General features: G+C 41.3%; 2 protein-coding genes across 2 annotated transcripts in view; both read right to left on the reverse strand.

Moving 5' to 3' along the window:
• Positions 1-37: 37 nt before the first annotated feature.
• Positions 38-8458, reverse strand: plpp5 (phospholipid phosphatase 5). Its single transcript, XM_071483555.1, has 8 exons — positions 8317-8458; positions 6848-6988; positions 6601-6709; positions 5769-5859; positions 5590-5653; positions 5365-5489; positions 4877-5047; positions 38-4140 (listed from the first exon to the last, which is right to left on the reverse strand). Exons 2-8 carry the CDS (start codon positions 6916-6918, stop codon positions 3971-3973), a joined length of 801 nt encoding a protein of 266 aa, XP_071339656.1. The 5' UTR covers positions 6919-6988; positions 8317-8458; the 3' UTR covers positions 38-3970.
• Positions 8459-11411: 2953 nt separating this feature from the next.
• The window catches only part of notch1b (notch receptor 1b), a 45389-nt gene continuing 34793 nt past the window's right edge, over positions 11412-22007 (reverse strand). The window contains exons 25-34 of the mRNA XM_071483556.1: positions 21244-21806; positions 20238-20672; positions 19985-20133; positions 17820-18033; positions 17398-17488; positions 17028-17190; positions 15300-15598; positions 14625-14772; positions 14394-14491; positions 11412-14268 (exon numbers count right to left, since the gene is read on the reverse strand). Coding sequence (XP_071339657.1) covers positions 12895-14268; positions 14394-14491; positions 14625-14772; positions 15300-15598; positions 17028-17190; positions 17398-17488; positions 17820-18033; positions 19985-20133; positions 20238-20672; positions 21244-21806 — 3534 coding nt within the window. The 3' untranslated portion in view covers positions 11412-12894. The remainder of the gene's footprint in view (positions 14269-14393; positions 14492-14624; positions 14773-15299; positions 15599-17027; positions 17191-17397; positions 17489-17819; positions 18034-19984; positions 20134-20237; positions 20673-21243; positions 21807-22007) is intronic.

The following is a 22007-nucleotide window of genomic DNA, read 5'->3' on the forward strand; positions in this document are numbered from 1 at the left end:
AAAAGAAAATAAACAAAGGACAGCGTGTACTGCAAGATTATTCAGAAACATTATTTAGTGCCACCAAAAGATCCGTTAAAAGCATCACAACATGTGAAAACAGGATACTGTATCAGCATGAGTGGCTGCTGTATGGTCCTACAAGCCAAGGCAAATTACAATGGGCATGACATAAATAACACAAACAGGCAGGTCTTTGAATAATCCCTTGTCATGACAGTGGATCTGAAGCGGACTAGATCAACAACCTGATTCAGTATACATGTAATGATAATCACAAAAAGTAACAGAAATGGATGGAAATGTTGAGATTGGGAAGGAAGGAAAATGAGGAAAATATATTGCTATGTAGCTGTGAAACATGCAGGAAAAAAAAAAAGGCAGCAGAGTCTAATGAACATTTCTTTTTTGTCTGAAACATTCCCCAGAAACCCTGGGGGATGAACCAGGGTTCTCCTGTGCTCACAACAAATATGGTTCCTATTTTCATGAAATAACATTATCATTTAAGGTACGCAAACAAATATTCAAAATTCAAGTAAATTCTTACATGGCGCAAAATTAAATACACCTAGACCTGTACATCATGTCATAAATACCTGCAAGAATGACCAAGTAAATGAAGATATTATTTGTCTCAAAGGTCTGTAAAAAGTGAGGTTTTCCTCCTGTCTAGTCCCTCAGATATAAATTTTAAACTTTCCACAAAAAAATTCTTCACATTAAAAATTAAATTAACGGAAAGTAATTAAACAAGGTTTTTTTCTGAGGTAAAGAAAGGCAGCATGCCACATTTAAACACAATGTAGTATCTTAACAAGTGAATCCTATAGCCTACACCATAAAACAATAAAATGTAAAGTTTCAAAACAACGTTAACATGACAGAGAGCATACTGTGTCACATGCAGTATAAACTCCATTCATTCACAGAGTGATAAAGCAATGTAGTAAACAAAGGCACAGATTCATCTGCTTTTTTTCTGCCAAGTTTGGTCTGAAACCACCGTGATCCAGTCATTTTAAGCTTGATTCACAGCGATAAGCAAAAAGTGCTTTGACCCTGCAAAACTTTAACACACAAAATCTTGTCCTTGGAATCACACGAAAATTATAGGCCAAATTACAAATGCTTAAAGGATAAAACAGAAAGGTGAAAAATTAAAATTTAACAGGCCCCCAAGACAACCGTTCATCCTCTTAAATGGAAATTGATGAAAACTGCCAGAGAAGAATAACAAAACAACCAAAAGTCACATGCCAAAGAATCTATTAACAGGAAAGAAAACCTGACCAGCAGGAGCACTGGGAGGCTAGCACCATCACCCGGAGAGGTTACAGACCCTACTCAGGTACATCAGAAAGAGTTGGTTCCACTGTGATACCAAAAAACAACCTCAGTACAATTCACCCCTCCACCTAGGATGAACTTTCCCACTTTATACAGGTTGGCAGAGGAGCCAGAAGAGTGTGCAGTAACAAAAAACAGACCTACAGTATGCCTGAGATCACCGATGTAGGAAACAGTTTCTCATCTCATGGTTATTTTACAGTCATGTTAACTTGTTATGATATTAGTAAATGTACTGTCCAGTTAGAGATGTGATCAGAATTTGTGTTTGTGATAACGAGTGAAAATACAGCAGGCACGCCAAAAACTGCAAGAGGAGTTGAGTGGAACTGCTACATCCAGATGTAAATCGAATAAAATATGTGAATGGAAACATTCAAAATATACTATAGGAAGACAGAAAGATTTAAAGCACTCAACAGAGGCAGTAGAGCAAAACTGCAGAGACCAAAGATGCAGTGCTGACAAAGTTATTTTTGATTAATCTGCCTTTAAATGCAAATGAGGTGGTTACTTTCAGATAGGGGTGGGTGATGAGACTGTATATACTACAATATTCTCACTTTAAAAGGGATACATTTGTAGATATTCTATATTTTTCTTATTGTCAATAAAGCTCATGAAAAGACCAAAACGGATTTCTTATGTAGTTGAAGCCAGGGTATTCCCCTGTGTCATTAACCTGTTGTCCAAAAACTACTAGAGCATTAAATATGTTAATTCGCCACGGAAAATAGTCCCCAACAAACACACTACTTACTCCTGCGTGAGTGATGTTTGCTAAACAGAACGGTGCCCAGCTGTTTCAGGAAAGCCTTTAGCCTACTTTAAAAAGGACACTTAACATTTCATGACTACATTTACATCTTAATAGGAGTGAATGTGTTTGAGGCAGAGTGCCACACACTGCATAAGAAAGTCTGAAAAGAAAGAAAGTATTTCGATATGGACTAAATAATTGTTGGCTTTGGTCTAATCATAGAATTTGTTGACAATAAGAAAAAGATGTCATACTGCCAAAGTTATTCTTTCATATCTTTGATTGTATTGTATCGACATTACTGTAAATCACTAAGCTGGACTACTTTACGGCAATGTAACATTTTCTACTGATTGTGGCATCAGTATGTTGAAGTTGCCTGAATTCACATAATACATTTTCTGGTTATTTTATCCATTCATAATTTCTAAAATAATTTTTCAGAAAATGCATTTACCACAAAATATATCATGATATACAATAGCATATACCATGAAAAAGGATCTCATCCATGTCACCCACCCCTTTCAGATATGAACTGCCCACATCATCTCTTAATTCCCCTATTTCCTTCTGAAAAAAATCAAACATTATAAGGTGAAGAAAATCCGAGCTCAAAGATCCACTTTTTTTGGTGCTTTAAACACATCCCACTGTCTTCAGCAAATGCTGCTGGCTCATGTGTTGTCACATGACAAATGTAAACGTTCAGTCAAATGATGACAGGTGCTCAATCTATACAGGTTTAAAAGGTGGGTTGTGACTGGGCGGTTACTGGTTCAATCCCTGAACCACAGGATAAATCTGTGCAGAAAGTGTAAGAACAGTGCTTGTCCCTCCCTCATTACTGCCACCAAAGTGCCCTTGAGCAAGGTCTTAACCCCCAACTGCTCAAATGGAGCCTCTGGCCACCAGTTTAGACTACAGCTGCACTGGGCATTCCTACAAAAGAAAACCTGGCTCTTAAAGAGGGCAGATGACCATAAACTTTGTCTAAGTCTCATGGTTAATGACTGTAACTCTTTCCCATTCACTGTGTGGCTGGGCTGGTGTTTCTAGAGAGCAGACACCATCTACTGCTGGTGTTCCTTCTTGCTGAGCTGTTTCACATTTGGGTTGTGTGATGACATCTGAGCCAGCTCTAGAACCATATGATGCCACTGAAATCTCTGAATCATTAGTGAGTGGGTCTTTGAGCTTCCACTCTTCTCACCATATATTGTTCCAAGAGGCCAAGAATGACCATCCATGCACAAGAATTTAAAATACTGTATACAGGCATTATCCCTTCAACCTCAACCCTGCTTATTTAAAAAGTTGCAATTTTACAAAACAATCACAAAATAACGACCCTACATAAGAAACTGTCACACCAGCTGAGCCAGAGCTTGATGGGCAGTGGACTACTAGTGCAGTGGTTGTGTAGTTGATCTGCTCAGCTGTTGTGAATGTTTAAAGTCATGTGATCTATAGGCACAATACACTGGGTTTATGGGGCTGGGCCATACGGAAAAACAATGTCAAGTGTGTCTTAACTTAAGTATGCGTCATAACCAGAAGACCTCTAGCGCTAAATCATCCGTTAAGAGAGGTTTTCAGTTATTTTCAGCAATTCTCAAGTGTTCCAGAAACCATCTGAGAGGAATCTGACTCCGTGATGAGTTTGCAATTTCAGTTTAGAAAACAAACCGTGTGTCACCTTACAAAAAGAAATATCCCACAATACAGTTACAATGATCGACAATCAAAGGTATAAACATACTGCCCAGCCCTATGGGTGTGAAAGCCAGGATTAGAACAATTACCATGTAACCCAGTATAAATTACAACAGTAAAGAGTATTTTCCAGTTACAGAAGTTCTACAGGGGTAGGATGTAGTTGGAGTTGGCCAGCTTGCGTTCCTGTGCGGCGGGAACAGTCTCTCTGTGACGCAGAGGTCTGTGGCAGTCGGGGTCCTGAAGTGGAGGGTAGTGCTGTCTGTAACACAGCCAGGCGAAGGCAAGACCAAGCAAAGAACCCACTAATACATCTACATGAAGCACAGAGGAGATAAGAGATACAGGTATGAGGAGTTTGAATCCACAGCTTCTTATGAATGCTTTCTCATGCTCTGGTCCTGTGTAAATATTAAAATATTTTCAGAGAATATTAACCCCAAGAGATTTTAGTGCAAGATATATTCATGTTAAGGGGGGAACTTCCTCAGAAAATGGGATAAATGGATCACTTCTACTGCAAACAATAAGCACACAAACATATCTCTGAATGAATATGACCACATATTAAAAACATTAATAATTACTGTCCAACTAAATTCTAATACAGGAGTGACTATAAAATGATTTCAGTGCCCGCCTGAACTACTGCAAGGCTCCATAAATCTAAGAACAATGTGGACACTAACGCAGTGGAGTAAAAACGCATGAAAACCCCACTAGGTTTTCATGCCAGTATAAAAGGGTCTCAAACTGTCATATTTCTTCAAACAGCATGGAAAACATTCAACTACCACCACAACTGCAGCTTTGACGTCGACTGAAAATGATGTTGATAGGCTGGACACAACCTTAGCAACTGGTTGGTCAGGTAATATAAAGCCCAAAGTGAAAACAAATGGCAATCCAGCCTGATTATCAGACTGATTATCAGGCTAGACTGGTAAGTCGGTTGTGTTGAAACTTTAACACAACCTCTTTGACTGTGACATGAGTATGTGCAAATGTTTACTGCTTTGTGCCAATCTAAACTCTTTCTGTGACTCTGACCTTGCCAGTGGTGTTTATAGTCGCAGGTTCTGGAGAGGGCGATCACAGTCGCAATCAGTAAAGGGGTGAGGAAGGCACACAGCCGCCATGCTCTGCCTTGACCTGCCGCATTAAAGCAGCGCAGCTTTCCTGCGATGTACAGTGCTGTGAAACCCAAACCTGCAAAGGCAACTGTGAGCAGAAGGAAAACGTCAAAGGGGCGATCAGAGCCAAGAGGGATTTTATACAGACACAAAGAGAACACAGCAAGGAGAGAATGGGCGGGGACTAAAGATGGAGAGATGCTTTTCAGAGTAATGTTTGACTCTCTTGCTCATACAATAAAATAAGAGCCTGGAGGTAAAAAAAAAAAAAAAGCACTTATACATCTATTTTCAGATGTATCATACACCCCTGCCCTGCTTTTACATTTGTTTGCTTTCATTGTTGCCTGCTGATGAAAATGTAGGAGCTACAGAGACATCATTGCACATAAGAGCCTCTCTTACAGGAAGAGTGTCCACTAGGAAAGCTCTTCCTGCCCTCAATAACGACATCAGGGTCACCGCTGCAGCGCAGCTCTTGGTTCATGTGACCGTCTGGGAAACAGCGGTAGAAGAAGTCTGGTCGCGGCCTGAGGGAGAAGACAAAGGGAACACGAGGACAAATTTAGGCTTTCATCTGCTGTAACACTGGCAAACATAATGACCTGCTATGTTGTGTACAGCGCTTACCTGCCAACAACAAGTTTGATGACATTGGTGAAAACTCCATTCAGCACCAGAGTCAGAGTCACAGCTGGATGAAAGGGGGATAGAGAAATGAATCATGAAAAAAATAGGTCTCTCTAAGCTAGTTGACATATTTTCATATCAAAAAACCAAAAACTTTAGTTCAGCTGTCAGTTTCTTACCCAGCGAGGCTTCTTTTAGATCTCCTCGCTCTGACCTCTTCATGAGGGTGAAAGCCAGGATTACAATCAGCGGGGTGAAAACTGCCAAACTCTGGTGCAGACAAAAAAAAGGAGGCGGGCATAACAACTCAAATCTATTTAAAGCCATTTTTTAAAAAACTGCATTCCTTTAGTCCTTTTAAACTCACAATGGACAGTTAAGGAAAAGGATACAAATTGATACAGCACACATTTGTCTTCTTTGTCAAAACTTGGCACCTACATTGACCAAAGTGCAATTTGACCATCAACAGATCAGTCAACAGATTCAGGTTTGTTTATGCTACTAGAGGCTAATGTAGCCTTGAGCCACAAGCCACAAGAAGAGATAAGGAGCACTTCACTTCACTTCACACACTTGAGACTTTGCACAGCAAACACAAACAAATGTTTTGATTTAACAGTCCAATTTTACCCTGACCCGACCTCTAACGCTGGTTCTCAGTCAAATTTGTGATCTTGCTGAGCAGTAACACATTTGAAAACATGGAAGTCATATGAAAAAAAAACTCCAGCTTAATTACACAATACATGATATTTATGGTGGTAGATTACCTCATCTCAACCACCATGTCCCTGAAAATTGCTTTGAAAACTGCATTGAAACCATTGGTTGTGTGGATAGTTATGGTAATGTAATGTAAACTGATTTAGATTACTGTGGTAAAAATAAACATTAGCATGGTTCAATTTTCTATACTGATTATACCCTGTTATTAGAGATAAGAAGGCTAAAAAAAACTGAACTGAGGGATGGATTTGTTCCAGTTTAACATGTAAATATATTACTTACAAACATGAGTGAGGTGGGTACATGGTCTGCTTCCACACGATGGAATTTATACAACCACATCTCCTCTGCCTGGATCTCACGGTAGAAAGGAGGAAGCTGCTCCGTCACACTAAGTGTAGCACAAACAGAGTTATGTTGGTGTTCAGTTTTCGACACACTGACTGCATTTCAGGTAATGGATCCATACAGCAATGTCGCAAATGCAATTTTGCATCGACAGATATTACTCAAAGGAGGACATACTTACAGGAACACCACTAACAGCGCCATACGGATGGAAATTTCCGAAAGGAAACCACGAAGCAGGCTCCCCTTCATTTTGTTTCTTGGAGTAGACTTCAGTCAACAGCAAACATCATCACTCCATATTCTTTTAACTGAACTGGAACTAAAGAAAAATGTGGCAATTAGTTTTAGTTTACAGTGTCATTCGTTTGTCTTATGTTAAATGTGGTGCATGTAAAACTACTGCCTGAACAATAAGATTCTTGCTCATTTGGTAGAGGGTTAGTGGGTTTGCAAGTGGAAAAACAATAGCGATAATCATATTTACTTTAATCCATTATTACTTGGTACAAATAACTGCCCTGTGCTCTCTATTTATTCATAACAAACTGCATATATAAGGCTGGCTGTGAAGCCAAATTTATACATGCAGTATATATCAGCTGGTAACAGCTCAGTGCAGAGCTATTAAAATCAGTATATATGTCAGCTGATAAGTAAGAAATTGCAATAGATTAATGCCAAAGACATATTTATGGTAGTTTAAAAGCAGTGATACTGTTGACATTTATTTTTCAACTGTTAAGTGTTTCATTCAGTGCATATCAAAATGTTCATTTATATTTTATGTTTATGTAAAATATTATATCAGCCAATACATCATCTATGGCTGTGATGAATTATCTGAGGAAATCAGTAAACTGCCTTTTTTTTTTGTCTGAGCACTTTATTTTCCACTTCAAAGACCCTCCACACACACACACACACACACACACACACACACACACACACACACACACACACGGTTTCAGGACTGTGTAAGGAAGTACAGACTAAACTCATCTGAAATCTTCCTGATACTCGCTGGCCCCCTTTTGAACCCAACATTACATGCCAATGTCATTATTTCCCCAGAAATCCAGAAACCTCCAAGTACTCCAGAGCTGAAATGATTAGTTGATTAATCAATTAGTTGGTCGAATTAAAAGAAGAAAAAAAGAAGGACCCATCTTACATGATATTACTCTTTAGTTGCTATTTGACAGTCCCACATCAGCAGTGGTTACTGACCCTTGTCCCTTAGTTTCCAAGAAGAAGGAAAAAAAAAAAAAAACAAAACCCAACAAACGAACTTTTTATATCAGGTGAAATATTGGTAACGATAATGTTGAGGACCTTTCAGGCTGCCCTGTTAAAACCCTGGCATAAAGGCCAACATGCTGCACCTGTGCCCTCCACTTCCAGCTGATACACATTTTTAGAAGCTGTTATTGATGTGTATTTATGTTTTTAATGACGCCAAGATGAAATGTACCAGCCTCCCAGCCTCTGTCAGCGCACAAAATAACACAAACGAGCTAAAATCAAGTCCCTGCGCTGCAGAAACAAGATGTTAGCAGGCTGAGCTAAGCTAGTTAGCAACATCTGTCAAACAAGACATCTGGCCCACTTCCGCCTTGTCAAACAGTGAGTCTCTGGTTTGTTACAAACCTCAAACAGGTCGTTTTCTATCTCTTTATCCTCATATCCATGTGGCGTTAGCATGAATCAGTCCACGACATCCTCCGCTCCTGCCGACGGTGAAAGTCGCGCATTTGAGGACTTGGGAGAAACCGGGATGCCACGGAGGAGATGAGCGCTGTGTGAAGCTAACTGTTAGCATCAGAGCTTCTTCTGGTTTGTGATTTTCAAAATAAAGGTATGTAGTTAAACGTAAAATAATCTCAAGTCCACGTACTCACTGGATATTTTGACTGAGATATTTAAGACTCTGAAATTCTGAAAGAGGCTTATTTGATAATACCTTAAAAAAAATAAAAAATAAAAAAAGATGTATTAGTTGGACTGTGCGTTAATACTTCCGTTGCTTTCACTGTATCATGTGAAGTGTGTGAGACAGTCTTTGAGGTTATGTGAAGGATTTTGATCACTGTGGCAAATTTGTTTAGTATTGCCATGTTTTCCCTTAATCGGTTTCATATTGCAAGCTTGTAACTTTTCAGTCATTTATCATTTTAACTGTACAAGTAACAGATTAAATGAGATTTCATATGTTCTTGTAGTGTATGATGATTTAACATAGTCTCATTTGATCTATAATAAACATCCAATAAACTGATAACACCCCCACAGTACTAATTCATGATGTGCCATGTTCCACCATTTTTTTAATTACACCATCACTGGAGTCTGTTCAAATCAATAACTTGACAAAAACAGAGTTAGAGATTGAATATTTGGGAGCTCTGTACTGCTTTGCAAACCGGAAATGCTAGTGTAGATGATTTTATCTGCCTTGACAAGTGGATGCAAGAAGCCACGTCACATTACAGAGAGCCATCTAGAGGTAAAATTAAAAAAATCTATTAAATGGAAATAGATGTTAGTCTATTTTCAAGTGCTATTTCTGAGGAAAACTGCAGTGGGATTGCTGCCTTCTGCTAAACTGGGTTACTGGCTTGAATCAGTAAGTGGGGGGAGACTGATGAGCCACACCTCCACCTCTACGAAAACCCCCCATCCTCATATGCAGTTTTATGCCATCCTTCTTGTGAGCAGTGAATCCATTTCCCTGTAGGCCCTGGTGAATTCAATGATTTCAACCTTGTGTCTCAGACTGGTTTTCCCTTAAACGCTCCTAAGAATGTAAATGCCCTGGATAGAAAACTGCAGGCCCACATCACACTGCCCCTCTGAGTCTCATCCTGTCAGGTAACTACTGTGAATCTATTCAACTTCTTGTCATCACTTCTCCTCATGCACCTGTTGTTTTAGGACAGCCTTAATTTCTCAACCCTCACACAGACTGGTCCACAGCCACTGTTGTCAGTTGGAGGGTATTCTGTCACTCTCAGTGTCGTTGGTGAACCAAGTGCAGCTTCTGCAGCTCCAGTGCCTGAGCCAGAGACCTCTCCCTAATTCCTCCTGGGTATGATTTAAGTAAAGTCTTTAGCAAGGAACAAGCACGGTCAGTACCTCCTGGGTGGGCACTGCTATTAGCAAACTAATACAAATACCTACAAACAATGTGGTTGTCAGTTTATTAGGTACACCTAAACTAAGTCAGTTTAATATTACAGAAGTATTGATTCAGCTGTGAGATGGTTTGGGGGATGCAGTCTGTGCTGCACCTCTTTGTAATGCAATACAGTTCAACAGCAGCCTCAAAAATAATGAATCTGTTACCGAATGCAGCTATATTAAATATTTGTCTGGGGTGTCAAAAATGCAGGAGGTGCAGCTATTTGAAAATGCCCCTCTCCCTGCTTTCCTCCGTATCGAGTTAACGTTGGAGCAAATGGGGCAGTTGGATGGTACCCCTGTCACTCAGAGGCTCATAGTTCAAATTCTCAAAGTTACTGTGCTTTGGTAGCCACGCCCACATTGACTCTGGCAAAGACTCGGACCAGTCTGGGCCGAGAGATCTGGTGTTCTGAAGGAGTTTTGCCACATAGTCTCATGGATATACAGGAAAGAGTAAACACCAACACTGTGGGTGACACAGTATCCATAAACTTAAGCTGCAGAGTGAAGGAAGTGTTCAAAGTTCACAAACTGCAGCAGGAAGTGAAGGTCAAAGACCAACAGCAGCTGTTCATGAAGTTCAAATGAATAAATAATTATCACAACATTCATAAATACACAGGTCATTCATTTGCAATTATGACTAAATTGGGCCCAAGGACATATAGGTCTGTATTATCTTATTCCTTATTCTCAAATCAGGCCACTCTTTAGACAATCCAACTGGTGCAGTACTTCAGTCTTTCTCTCACTCATCGCCAGATTATTCAGCCGGTCAATGTGATAAAAACACTCTCTGCTGGCCAGTATTTCCTTACGTAAATTATCCCTTGTGTATTTCCTTGTGTGCCTTGTTAACTTTGTTTCTCCTGTGCCCCAGGACTTTAGTATCAGACCTTCGCTCCATTTTCCTCAAGCCGCTGGCTGCTAACTATCTCCACCACGCTGTCCACCTCCAGCCATCTCCAGTCTCCACCATCTCCTTCCCTTCGCTCCTCCTCAGTCTCCAGAAATGCTTCCCCACTCCGGCTGGCCCTGCCTCAGCCCCTACCTCTCCAGCCTCAGCGCCATCCTCTGAATTTCTGTTTGAATTGTTTAACACTCCACAGATTTGTTTCTAGTTAGGTGCCAAAAAAGTCAGCAGTATGAAAATAATAAAGAAAATGGCCGAGAACCTTAATCTGGCAGAACCTTATTTCCCCCTCCAGATCCTGCTAGCTGGTCTTAACAGCCATGGCTTTAAGACTGTTTATTTACTTTATATTGTTTCCACAACATGCACAAGTTGCATGTTAGATGTAGCAGCTAGACCAAATAAATTGTGATATTTAGACAAATTAGTTTGCACCACTAGATGGAGACATACCAAGTAAAATGATAGGCCGCTGCTTCAGCATGTAAAAAGATTAAATGAAGTGCTATGTTAGCTGCTTATACTTTGATTTATGTACCAGCTCTATAACTGTTCAGCGAATCCTTAGTTCTCTTCAAAGATACCAGAATCTATCCAGAAGATCTTCAGAGATCTCCCATCATAATTTAAAGAAAAAAAAAAAAGACAGTTGTCTTAAGTGTAAGACACACAAGTGCCCTTTATTATGACAAGAAACATTTTTACAGATTGAAAATGAAAAGGGAAAATACATTTCTTGCAAAGTATAACTTTATAAGAGGAAGAAAACATTTTACAGATTTTACAAGTTTGTTACAACTAATGTTTTTTTAAAAATTGTAACAATTTGCAAACTATACCAGGGAGCGTCTCACAAAGCATTGTCGGGGACACAACTGAGAACTTAGCCAGTGTTTTTTGTTTTCCTTTTACTGAAGTGTAACAAAAACATTTCATAACATACACATGGTTGCCTCAGTGCATTTTTTAAGTGTTACAGAACAGTAAATAAATATCAATTTATAAACCTCAATATTTATGTTTTTTTTTATTTTTGTGAGAAAAATGTCACCTAACAATATATTGTATCTATTTGTATATAGTTCAAATTTATTTATGCATAAGGGACAGTAACATACAAAATATATATATATTCTGTTCTGTTTGATATTTTAGAGGCTGTTCACTGATGTGAGACCTATCAAAATTTCATGCTTAAGACATCAGATTTCTTAAACAAAATCTTGCTTACAAGGGAAATGCATAACATATTTACAGAAGGATGAACACAGCCATAGGCTCAAACTAATAGGAGGGACAGGGGAAATGAAGTTTCCTTTTCCCTCTGGACAACAACACATACTGTGGCCGACAGGCCAGTTCTCCAACACCACAGGACTAACATACTCAAGCCTGTCTTTACTGCCAATCTCCAAGATGGCTGTATACTGTACACCATAATCACATCTCCACCACATCTCTACATACACAAATCTAGAGGTACAAAAATGATGCTGTTCCATTGATTCAAGAAATGTACACAACTCTAGGGAGTGTAGCTAAGAATCACGTGATATTTCAAAAGGGAAAATGACCTGTGCATCAAAAACAAGACATGTTCTGCAACTTGCTTATAGGCCGACTAGAACATTTCCCATAACAAAATGAAATAACACTGAAACTTAAAATGTGTTCTATAAAATGCCCCTTAATCACGATTTTCTTTATTAACAAGATTATACAAAAAATAACATAATATAAACAGAGACTGAGAAATCATATGAAAAAAGGCAAAGACTAAAAGTCCTCAAAGAAATAAATACCCAGTGTGTATGCTGCGACTTTACTGCAGAAAAAAGTACTAAAAGGAGTGACTCTCTAAAAGACCGTCTCTGTCCTGCGTACAACCCAACACCATGGATCCTCGAAATTTCAGTAAGCAGGCAATGCGTATAAATAAGACATTAATAAATAAAAAGAATGGATGAAAAACAGGTGTTGCTGTTAGTATAAAAGCATATAAAAATTCCTATTAAATCTTGTTTACACTTTTGCCCTTTTTCTCTTTTTTTTCACAGAGTGCTTTTTTTTTTTTTTTTTTATAAAATAAAAATATATATAGAGCAGCTCATCTGGGCATGAAGATACACGTTTTATTTGAACTGTTCAGGTATATGTCCAATCTGAGACTGCATGCTTGTCGGTGGACTTGAAATGCCCTCTGACCAGTCGGACATGTTGGAATGAGGAGATGAACTGGACCACTGATCAGGGGAGCCGGGGGAGGGGGTCAGAAAGGGGTGGTCAGGCACCTGGACCTGATGGTTTGGGGTGTTGTCCATGGGGCCTGAATAACTGTGCTGGGAGGGTGGGGTGAGGAACTGGGTGCTGGGCATTGACTGGTTGATGGAGGAAGACATAATCTGGGTCTCCTGTGGCAGGATGGTGTGGATGGGTATGCTGGAGTTGCCTGTGCCCTGCTGGAGCTCCGGGGAACTGAGCTCACTGCTGATAAAGTTCTGGCTGTTGGTGGTGTTTGAGTTTTGGTGCTGCAGCTGGATGCTCTGCTGCTGCTGCTGCTGTTGGAGCTGCTGGAGGTTCTGCATCTGCTGCAGCTGTTGAGCCTGCTGCTGCATGATGTGGGGCTGCGGACCCAGTCTGGTGCTCTGGATCCCCTGGTAGGTCATCATCTGAGACAGGCTGGTGGGGGGGTGGCCATTGTGGAGGGAGGTCATCATCCCGTGCTGGCCTCCCTGGTGCAGACCTCCCTGACCACCAGGACCTCCTCTCATTGGATTGAACTGGCCTGGCTGGCTCATGTTGCCGTGCATCCTGGACAGCCAATCACACTGGCCATTCATGGCACCCTGGCCACTGGAGCCAGACACGGGCAGGTGGGTGAGACGGGGAGGCAGCGGGTCAAACTGCATGCGAGCCAGCTCCTGCTTATTTGGCATCACCATGTGGTTTACAGCCATGTGCGAGTCAGACATACCCTGCAGGTGGTTCAGGGATACAGATGGCGACTGCTGGAAAGGTGAGGTCATCATGGGTGGTGAGGCCACATCAGAGACGTAGCCGTGTGGAGACTCCAACGAGTCGACTGGTGACAGAACAGCTGAGCTGTCCAGGAGGTTCCCAGACTTCCCGTCTTGGGAATTCTTCTTCTTCAACTTCATGTCTTTGCCCTCTTTGCAGCCGATGCCCTTGGTGCTGGGCTTTCGTGCCTTTTTGCCCTGGCCTTGACCTTGAGGCTGCGGCTGCTTCATGCTGGCCAGATAGCCATTGGGCGAACAAAGAGGGGGTGACAATGTGGTGCTGAGTGACCCTCCATGCATGGGAGGACTTCGTACCAGGTTGTACTCGTCCATCAGCCGCACAATGTCGTGATGCATTCTCTCTTGAGCAATGTCTCTGGGCAGCCGGTCCATGTGGTCCGTTATTTCTCTGTTGGCGAAGTGGTCCAGTAAGACCTTGGCAGTCTCATAGCTTCCTTCCCTGGCAGCCAAGAAAAGAGGTGTTTCCTCCTGAGGTAGATAGATAGGAGACAACACGTTAAGAGATTCACAGATGCACAAGGAATGTTGTTTCAGAAAGATGTTCCCTTATTGTTTTACAGTATAAAGTGGAAGAAGACAGATTGTTTTTATACCTTGTTGTTTTGCATATCCTTGTTGGCGCCGTTCTTGAGAAGCACAATAGCAGCCTCCACATTATTTACTGCTGCGGCCCAGTGTAGGGCTGATTTACCTGAACAAACAAAAACAAGGTTGTTATTGGATTTGACATGTTTTTTTTTAATGCTTTTGGACATTTGACTACATTCAGTAAAAAATGTGAAATTTTAGGCTCAAACACATGGCATAAAACAGAGAGACTTTACCAAAATCATCGATTGCATTGACGTCAGCATGACAGTTAATGAGCTCCTCCACCATGCCCTCTACTGCCAGCCTGGCAGCCAAGATCAGAGGTGTAGTGCCATCATGCATTCGGGCATCCAGGTCTGTGGCGCGGTTCCTTATCAGAATCTATAGAGACATACAACAGGTTATTCCTTTTTGAGCTAAACATGAGTCGATTGACCAAAATTTTGTACTTCAAAGAGACTGACTCGAATTTTTTTCAACACTTCAATAAATGCACAATTTACTCTTTGACTAATTTAAAGTAATTCTAACCTCTGGTAATTGTGCTCGGCGATAATTTACAGATTATTTGACAACTATATGTTTTAGGGCTATAACTAATGATTGATTGTGAATAGACAAATTTATTGTTTAGCCCATGAAATGTCAGAAAATACTAAACTATGACCATTACACATTTTCCATAAGTCTTCCTTGTTTTGTCAGACTAACAATCTTAAATACATTTCACAGAATTGTAAAACAAAGAAAAGCGGCAAATCATCACATGTGAGGAGCTGGAAATTCATGTTTGGCGTTTTTATTTGATAAAAGACTTAAACAATTGTGACTGACTGATAAATGGACTAATCCTTTTTTTCAATTTCAGTACAACAATAAGGAAATAAATCTGGCATATGAGAACCCACCTGGAACACCCCCTGGGCGTCAGCTGCCACAGCAGCATGCAGAGGTGTCCTGCCCATGTTGTCCTGGATGTTGGCGTCTGCGCTGGCCTCCAGCAGGCGTTTGGCAGCGTCAGAACGGGCGTAACGGGCAGCCAGGTGAAGAGCGGTTTCACCCGTACGGTCGGTCTGGTTGTGAAGGTTAGCACCTTGGTAGATGAAGTCGTTGATCACGTTGGCAGAGGCATCCTCCTCTTCCTCGCTGTTGCCTGTTTCTAAACCTCCCCCACTGCAGGACGCGATCATCAGGGGTGTGAATCCATCTGGACAGAGAGGGGAGAAGGAGGGGAGGGGTTTATAAGAAAGAAGGCGCTTGTAGGTAACAGACTGCATGGTCAGCACAGGCCCAGTAAACCGCTACAGAAAGACAAGAGCCTGCACTTCAAAGCATCAGGCAGATCAAAACAAAGCAACAAACAAATCGAATGTGGATTTGACACTTTTGCCTGGGTTGAATCATCACAGCTCTCTCTTTCCAATAATGGATTCTGATCAAGGCCTCGGCACAGGAGAAGCTTCAGAAGGAAAGAGAAGCTGGGGGGATAGAGGCCAGGGCTCGCTAAAGCTAGGCTGCTGCAAAAACGAAGCATTAATATCTAACTGTGAGAGGCAGCGGAGTCAGTCGACTTGGATAGGTTTTCTCCTCTTCAAAAGGATGGCAAACCCCAGATCTCGCAGATTTGGTCGATTCAAGTGCATCGATCCGCGACGGGGAAAAAAGTGTGCTCTCAAGTTGTTAACCCTGTTACTTTGATTTTTCATAGCTTTTCTTCAGGGATATTTGACACTTATTACAAAATTGGATTTTTGCATTTGATGCCTCCATTGGTTTTTGTAATGTGGAATAGAAAAAAAAAAAAAAAACAGAGGCCCATTACTGGTCAAATGATTAATCTGATCAGGAATCAGTGTTTTCCCCCAGGCGCCTGGCTTCCAGCCGGCTGCTTTGAAGAAGATCCTTTACCCTGAGGACATGGGGCTTTAGCAACTCCTACATGCGCGATTACACACACACACACACACACACACACACACACACACAAGAAATGTGAAATGCTCCCTCAAATTCCAAAGAAACGCACACACTCACAAACACATTCATGCACACACATGCATATGCACATGAGAGAGGTGAAATGTTTGTTCAAAAAATTTGTAAAACAACCCAAAACACACACACACACACACACACACACTACTCGAACTGTTCACTCACATTTTTCATTTTTAAAAACAGATCAATATCTACTTCAACTCTTTTCACAACTTTTATGGCACTTAAGCTATGAACAGTTCTACTGAATTTTTAGAGGTATGAAGAGAAGAAATGATTCTGTGTTTCACAAACCAGGCAAGGAAAAGAAATTAAGAAGAAAAAAAACAAACAAAAAAAAAGCTATATAACAGAAATAACTTCTTTCTTATATCTTTAATCATTTAAATATGTATGAGTCCATACATACAGTATCTCCACACTCAATGAGAGATTTGCTAAAAATTGTATTTGATTATTCTTTGTTTTCTTGTATTGTATTCTTATACATACTTATATTGTATTCTTCCCAAATCTTGTAATGTATCTGCTGTTGTTGATGAAGACAACCAAACTAAAAATGAACCAAAACAAAGTCCACATCCTGTAGCACATAAGTCCCTTTAATTTCCTTAACATGCAAGTGTTCAATAACCCACCTGGTCCCCGGACGTTGACATCCATGCAGTCATTCTCAATCTCGCCCTGGGGGGGTGTGGGAGCAATTGAGGGGATGCGCAGGTCAGCGGCGTCCAGGTGCTGCTGCGTCCACTGGCGGTGGTCAGTCTGGTCGTCCACCTCCAGTATAGCCTGCTCGTCGAACTGCAGAGACAGGGGCGGCAAGAGGTTAAACAGCTGAATCTGAGCATTTGAGCAAATCAAAACACAATATAATTAAACTGAATTTTACTTGGATGATAAAATAATTTTTTCAGAAAAAATTTACATGCAAAAGAAAATAATTTTCAAATCTTATAGAGTAGATATCTATAAAGGAAATTGGTGCTCAAGCTGTGTTCGTTTCCTTACCCTGAAGCGTTTTGGATCCGAGGGCTCGTCTTCTCCCCACTCATTCTGGGTGTCATCCATGAGTGAAATGTCTGAGGTGTTTTTTAGTGGCCTGTGATGAAGCAGAAAACCCAGTAAAAATCCTTGTACTCTGCTGCCTCCATCTCATCTGAGGCACTCACCATTAATGGTGCAGCAATGCCGAAAAACAAAAGCATTGATTAAATCCATACCCCACCCCTCTGCCCCAACAAGTCAATTAATGCAGACCTAAACCTGCTATATCATTATCATTAATGATCCAGGCAAAACCCTCCTTTCCCAAATTTGACTGATCACCAGTTACACCCATTTTGCCCTTCAGAAGTAGCCCTTCACCCAACCCATGAGGAAACAGGTGCCCGATGACACCGAGTGCCACTGGTGAATAAATGGAAACTTACTTTAATCCCACTGAATCCTCTCCGACAGGCTCACGTCTCTTCTTCTTGCTGGTCTCTGTGGTCTTGAAGCCCTCTGGGAGCCAAAGGCGCCCATGCTCATGGCGGCGCTTTCGGGCAGCCACCATCCCCACTCCGAGGAAGGCCAGTATCCCTATGCCGCCCAGGACCAGGTAGATTGGGTAGAGGTTCGGTGGAAGCTTTGGGTCCACATCGCCTGGTAGGAAAAGGGATAACATGGTCACGACCGGGCGAGGGAGCAGACGTGGACCGGCGGGAAGGTAGACCAGGACACCCAGGATAAAGCCTGAGTGTTGGAGTAGAGCTAGTCCGGCTCGTCTTCGCCCCGCGGTTCCCACTCCAAAACACACTGCAACCAGCAGCAAGCCTAAGAAACTGACTGCCGATCCTCACCGTTTGTAAAGCTAGCCTCTACTACCTATTCAGTAATAATCAGAATTGCTAACCACTTTTCATCAAAAAAGGAAAAAAAAAGGGATGGGGCGTGATAAAAAAAAAAGAAAAGGGGGAAAAAAGAACACCACCACCTCCTCTCTCCCTTTTCAACCTAGGGTACCAGGAGACAACTTTACCATTTCTTCTTTAAGAGAAAAAAAGGAGGGGGATTAATGAACTTCAAATTACTGCACGCGCTTTAAGCTGTAAAGACGAAGGATTTATTAGGATTTTCGAGATAACAAAGACTCCCAACTTCTAGCACACTCCCGATCAATTTTTCCCCTTCTCTTTTTTTTTTTCCACTAACGATTTTGAAATGATAAACTCCCCCAACCTAAACCCTTAGAGATGCATTAAGTCCTGGTATTACATTCAGCGAGGTGAAGGTTGCAGCAGCCCCTCACACTGTGGGATGAAGTGTGTGTGTGTGTGCGTGTGTGTGTCTGAGTGTGTTATCTGTAGACGTATATGTGTATATGTCTGAGAAAGACAGAGAGAGACAGAGATAGAGTGTTATACTGTGTGAGTAGGGGATTGGATGAGTTGATTTGCAGCAATTAACCATTTTGGAGCCTGAAGCCAGTGGATTTACGCAACCAGGGAAGGATTGATTGTTTAGGCCATGAGATTCACAATTGCATTTGTTCGCTGCTGCATAACAAATACACAATCAAAGAGCAGTAGGGTTAAGACCCGACCAGAGGGCGCAGCAGCTACTTTCAGTTTGAGCGTGAGTGTGAAAGAGCACGTGTCTTACCCATTTGTGTACGAGTATGTATGTGTAGCCACTAGAACGAGGCCTTAAAGAACCATCACAGTGGTTCTGCATGTTTTAGCCAGTTTCCAGTAAATCACATTTATTTTACATCAAAACGAATCACGATGCAAATGTTTTACTTTTCCGGCTGTATTGTTTTGCTACAACTGCAGGCTGCCTTTAGTTTGCACTCAAATGAAAATCAATTACCAGGCTTTTTGAACTTGTTTGAGTTGTTCGACCCTGAGAGCATCACGTGTGCATCAAAGTTAAATTATTGGTTTGTGGTAATACTGTTTAAAAGACAAGGTTTGTGATATTCTAAGCTTTTGTTGTTAAAAAAGAACAAAACACATAAATCCATGTGCTGCTACTAAAGATGTCAATCCTTGAAAACAGGAGTGATTTGAAAAAAAAAAAAAAAAAAAGGCAACATAATGTCCTTTAACAGCTGGGCACTGTAGTTTTAGCAAACAGTACTCAAACAGAGGTAAATACATGTAGTTCAGTTGTTGGGGACTATTTTCAGTAGCAGGTCAATACACATTTTGTGCTCTAGGCTTTATTTCCAGCAGTAGGATGGTGGATGTGTAGGTTCAATGTGATGAAGGAACAATATCAGGGTTTGGCAATGCAAACAATTCATGTTAACAAGATCAACTCATTGTTGGTTTTAGGAATTACTGACAAGTAAAAAAGAAAGTACATTAACTAACTTATCCTTTAAGAGCAGGTTAATTTGAAAAAGTCTGGACTGGATTACCACACACTGACTTGGCGTTCACTGTGATAAATTATACAAGTTTTAGGAGTGTGCTAATTTATTTTCAGAGATGAGTAGAAAACATCAGATGACTGTAAAGGTAGGGAAGATACATCCAAATATCTGTAATCAAACCCGCAAAGACCTTTTCTTTGATTCATTTAAACTCTTTATAAAAGGTATACTCACTAAAAACAGCTTCGATGGTGTAAGGAACATCCAGTTTGCCACTGGAGGCCAAAGCCCCGAGGAAGGCTGCAGCATCATTGGTACTCTGGAAACACTCAGTGGACTGCTGGAAGCACTGACGGTTGTCCACCTCCAAGTGGACGATTGACCTAAAGCAGGGCAAAGAGACAGCACATTCAGGGTTTATGTTAAATCATAGACTAAGGAAAAAAAAGAGGTCAATGAAGGAAACATTTTCAAGAATATTCCTCACCCTTTGATCTGCAAGTGATCCAGCTCCCTCCTCGCCCTCTGGCTCCCTCCTGCCACATTAAAGAGGCTCCTCTTCACCACGTTCAGCATCTTGCCAGGAACATCCGACCACGAGTCCACCGAGCGCTTGACGTTGTACTTCTTTAGCTCGTGATCGCTCCCGTAGTATGGATATACCATCATCTCACCCTTGCCATCCCTCCTGAATATCACATTGGTACGAAGGACGCGGCTCAGCTCCCGCAGAAAGCTGGAGGAGTTGCTGAGGAGCTGCTCGGGCGTGATGTAGACCACCAAGACCAACTGGCCCAACGCTAGCTTCTCTGGCATATTATTGGCGCAGTCCAAGCCGTCCCACTCACACTCAGCATTGTTGCAGCCCTGGTCACAGTGGTCGTCGGCATAGTGGTCCTTGCAGTACTGGTCATACAGAGGGCTGAAGAAAAAAAGCACAAATTGGTTATTGTCATTTGGATGTGAAGTTCAAGTGTCTCCTTGTTGCATGAAGCACCATTATTTGGCCTGAAGTTTAACAAAGATAGAAACTGTTTAGGTGTCCAAGGAGTAAACACAAAAATACAGGTATAAACTTAAAAAGTGTCACAAATAAACAGAATTTCAATGGTGTCCTTCTTCTGTAATGAAAAAGAAGGAAGACTTAACATGGGAAGGGACTTACCGATAAATATTAAAATCAAAAAGTTCAGATATGTTAAGTATTGATCAAAATTCTTCTTCAAGCTATTTAAAATCCTGGATTGGAAAAACATCCAAAAACACAGAGCAGAGAGTTCCATAATTTTTCCATCTAAATTAAAAACAAAAAATTATATTTAAGGTCTGTTTTTATCTGCTATTCAGTCGCCTGTCTGTGGTATCTAGATGTTCTTCTTAGTGCCTTCTAACCAGCAGTAGGCCAGACAACATCAATAAATTTCAAGAAATTGAACCGAATGTTTTAAATACTAATTTGAACCATGTAAAATTTAGACAGAAAGGTCACTTACTTGCACTGTCTTTCCAGATACTGGCAGTCAAAGCCGTCGTAGAGGCAGCCAGCGTTATCACACTGGGAATCACACTTTCCGTCGTTGAAGTATTGCCAGCACTGCAGCGAGTTCGAGCAGTTCTTCCATGGATCATTGAAGTTCAGCGAACAGTCGCCGTTATCCCAGCCGCACGCGTGGTTGTTGCATCTCTCGTCACAGAACTTGTTGTGTTTGAGCTCCTCGCACTCTGAGATCTCGCAGGCCACCTCCACCTCCGGAAATGGTGTGCCGGGGATGACTGACCCTCCCTGACCCAGGATGTGGCAGCGAAGACCGATGAAGTTTGCCGGGCAGATGCAGTGGTAGTATGGCGCCTCTGCAGTGTATTCACACGTGCCGCCATTGTAGCAGGGGTTTGAATTACAGGGGTTGTCGGTGGGATACTGGCACTCAGGTCCAGTGAATGATGGGGTGCACAGACATTTGGGACTCTTGGGGCCGGAGATGCAGGTGCCTCCATTGCGGCAGTGAAGGTTGCCGCAGGCCTGGGCGTCATATTCACATGTGGAGCCAGTAAAGCCCTGTTAGAGGCAGATGAGAGACATTATTAGGATCCAATATTTTGAATTCAAATTCATTTTAGCAAACTAATTAGTTAATAATAATAATAACAATTTATCTGTTTCCGTTTTGACTGTTAAAAATGTATATTGCATTTATATAAATATATGTTAATACAAATATCTAAGGGAAAATCCTTGGAAGTTAGAGATGTTTATTGG

This window comes from Trachinotus anak, unplaced genomic scaffold, assembly GCF_046630095.1.
Source record: "Trachinotus anak isolate AG129_WGS33_773 ecotype Australia unplaced genomic scaffold, CSIRO_AGI_Tana_v1 ptg000008l, whole genome shotgun sequence".
NCBI classification, from domain to species: domain Eukaryota; kingdom Metazoa; phylum Chordata; class Actinopteri; order Carangiformes; family Carangidae; genus Trachinotus; species Trachinotus anak.

Excerpts from the sequence above, each read along its gene's own strand:
- plpp5 (XM_071483555.1), bottom strand. The coding sequence starts at position 6,918 with ATGAAGGGGAGCCTGCTTCGTGGTTTCCTTTCGGAAATTTCCATCCGT. Across the intron at positions 5,490-5,589 it reads ATCAAACTTGTTGTTGGCAG|GCCGCGACCAGACTTCTTCT; the intron begins GTAAGCGCTGTA and ends CTTCTCCCTCAG. Across the intron at positions 5,048-5,364 it reads TCCTAGTGGACACTCTTCCT|TTGCCTTTGCAGGTTTGGGT; the intron begins GTAAGAGAGGCT and ends TTCTGCTCACAG.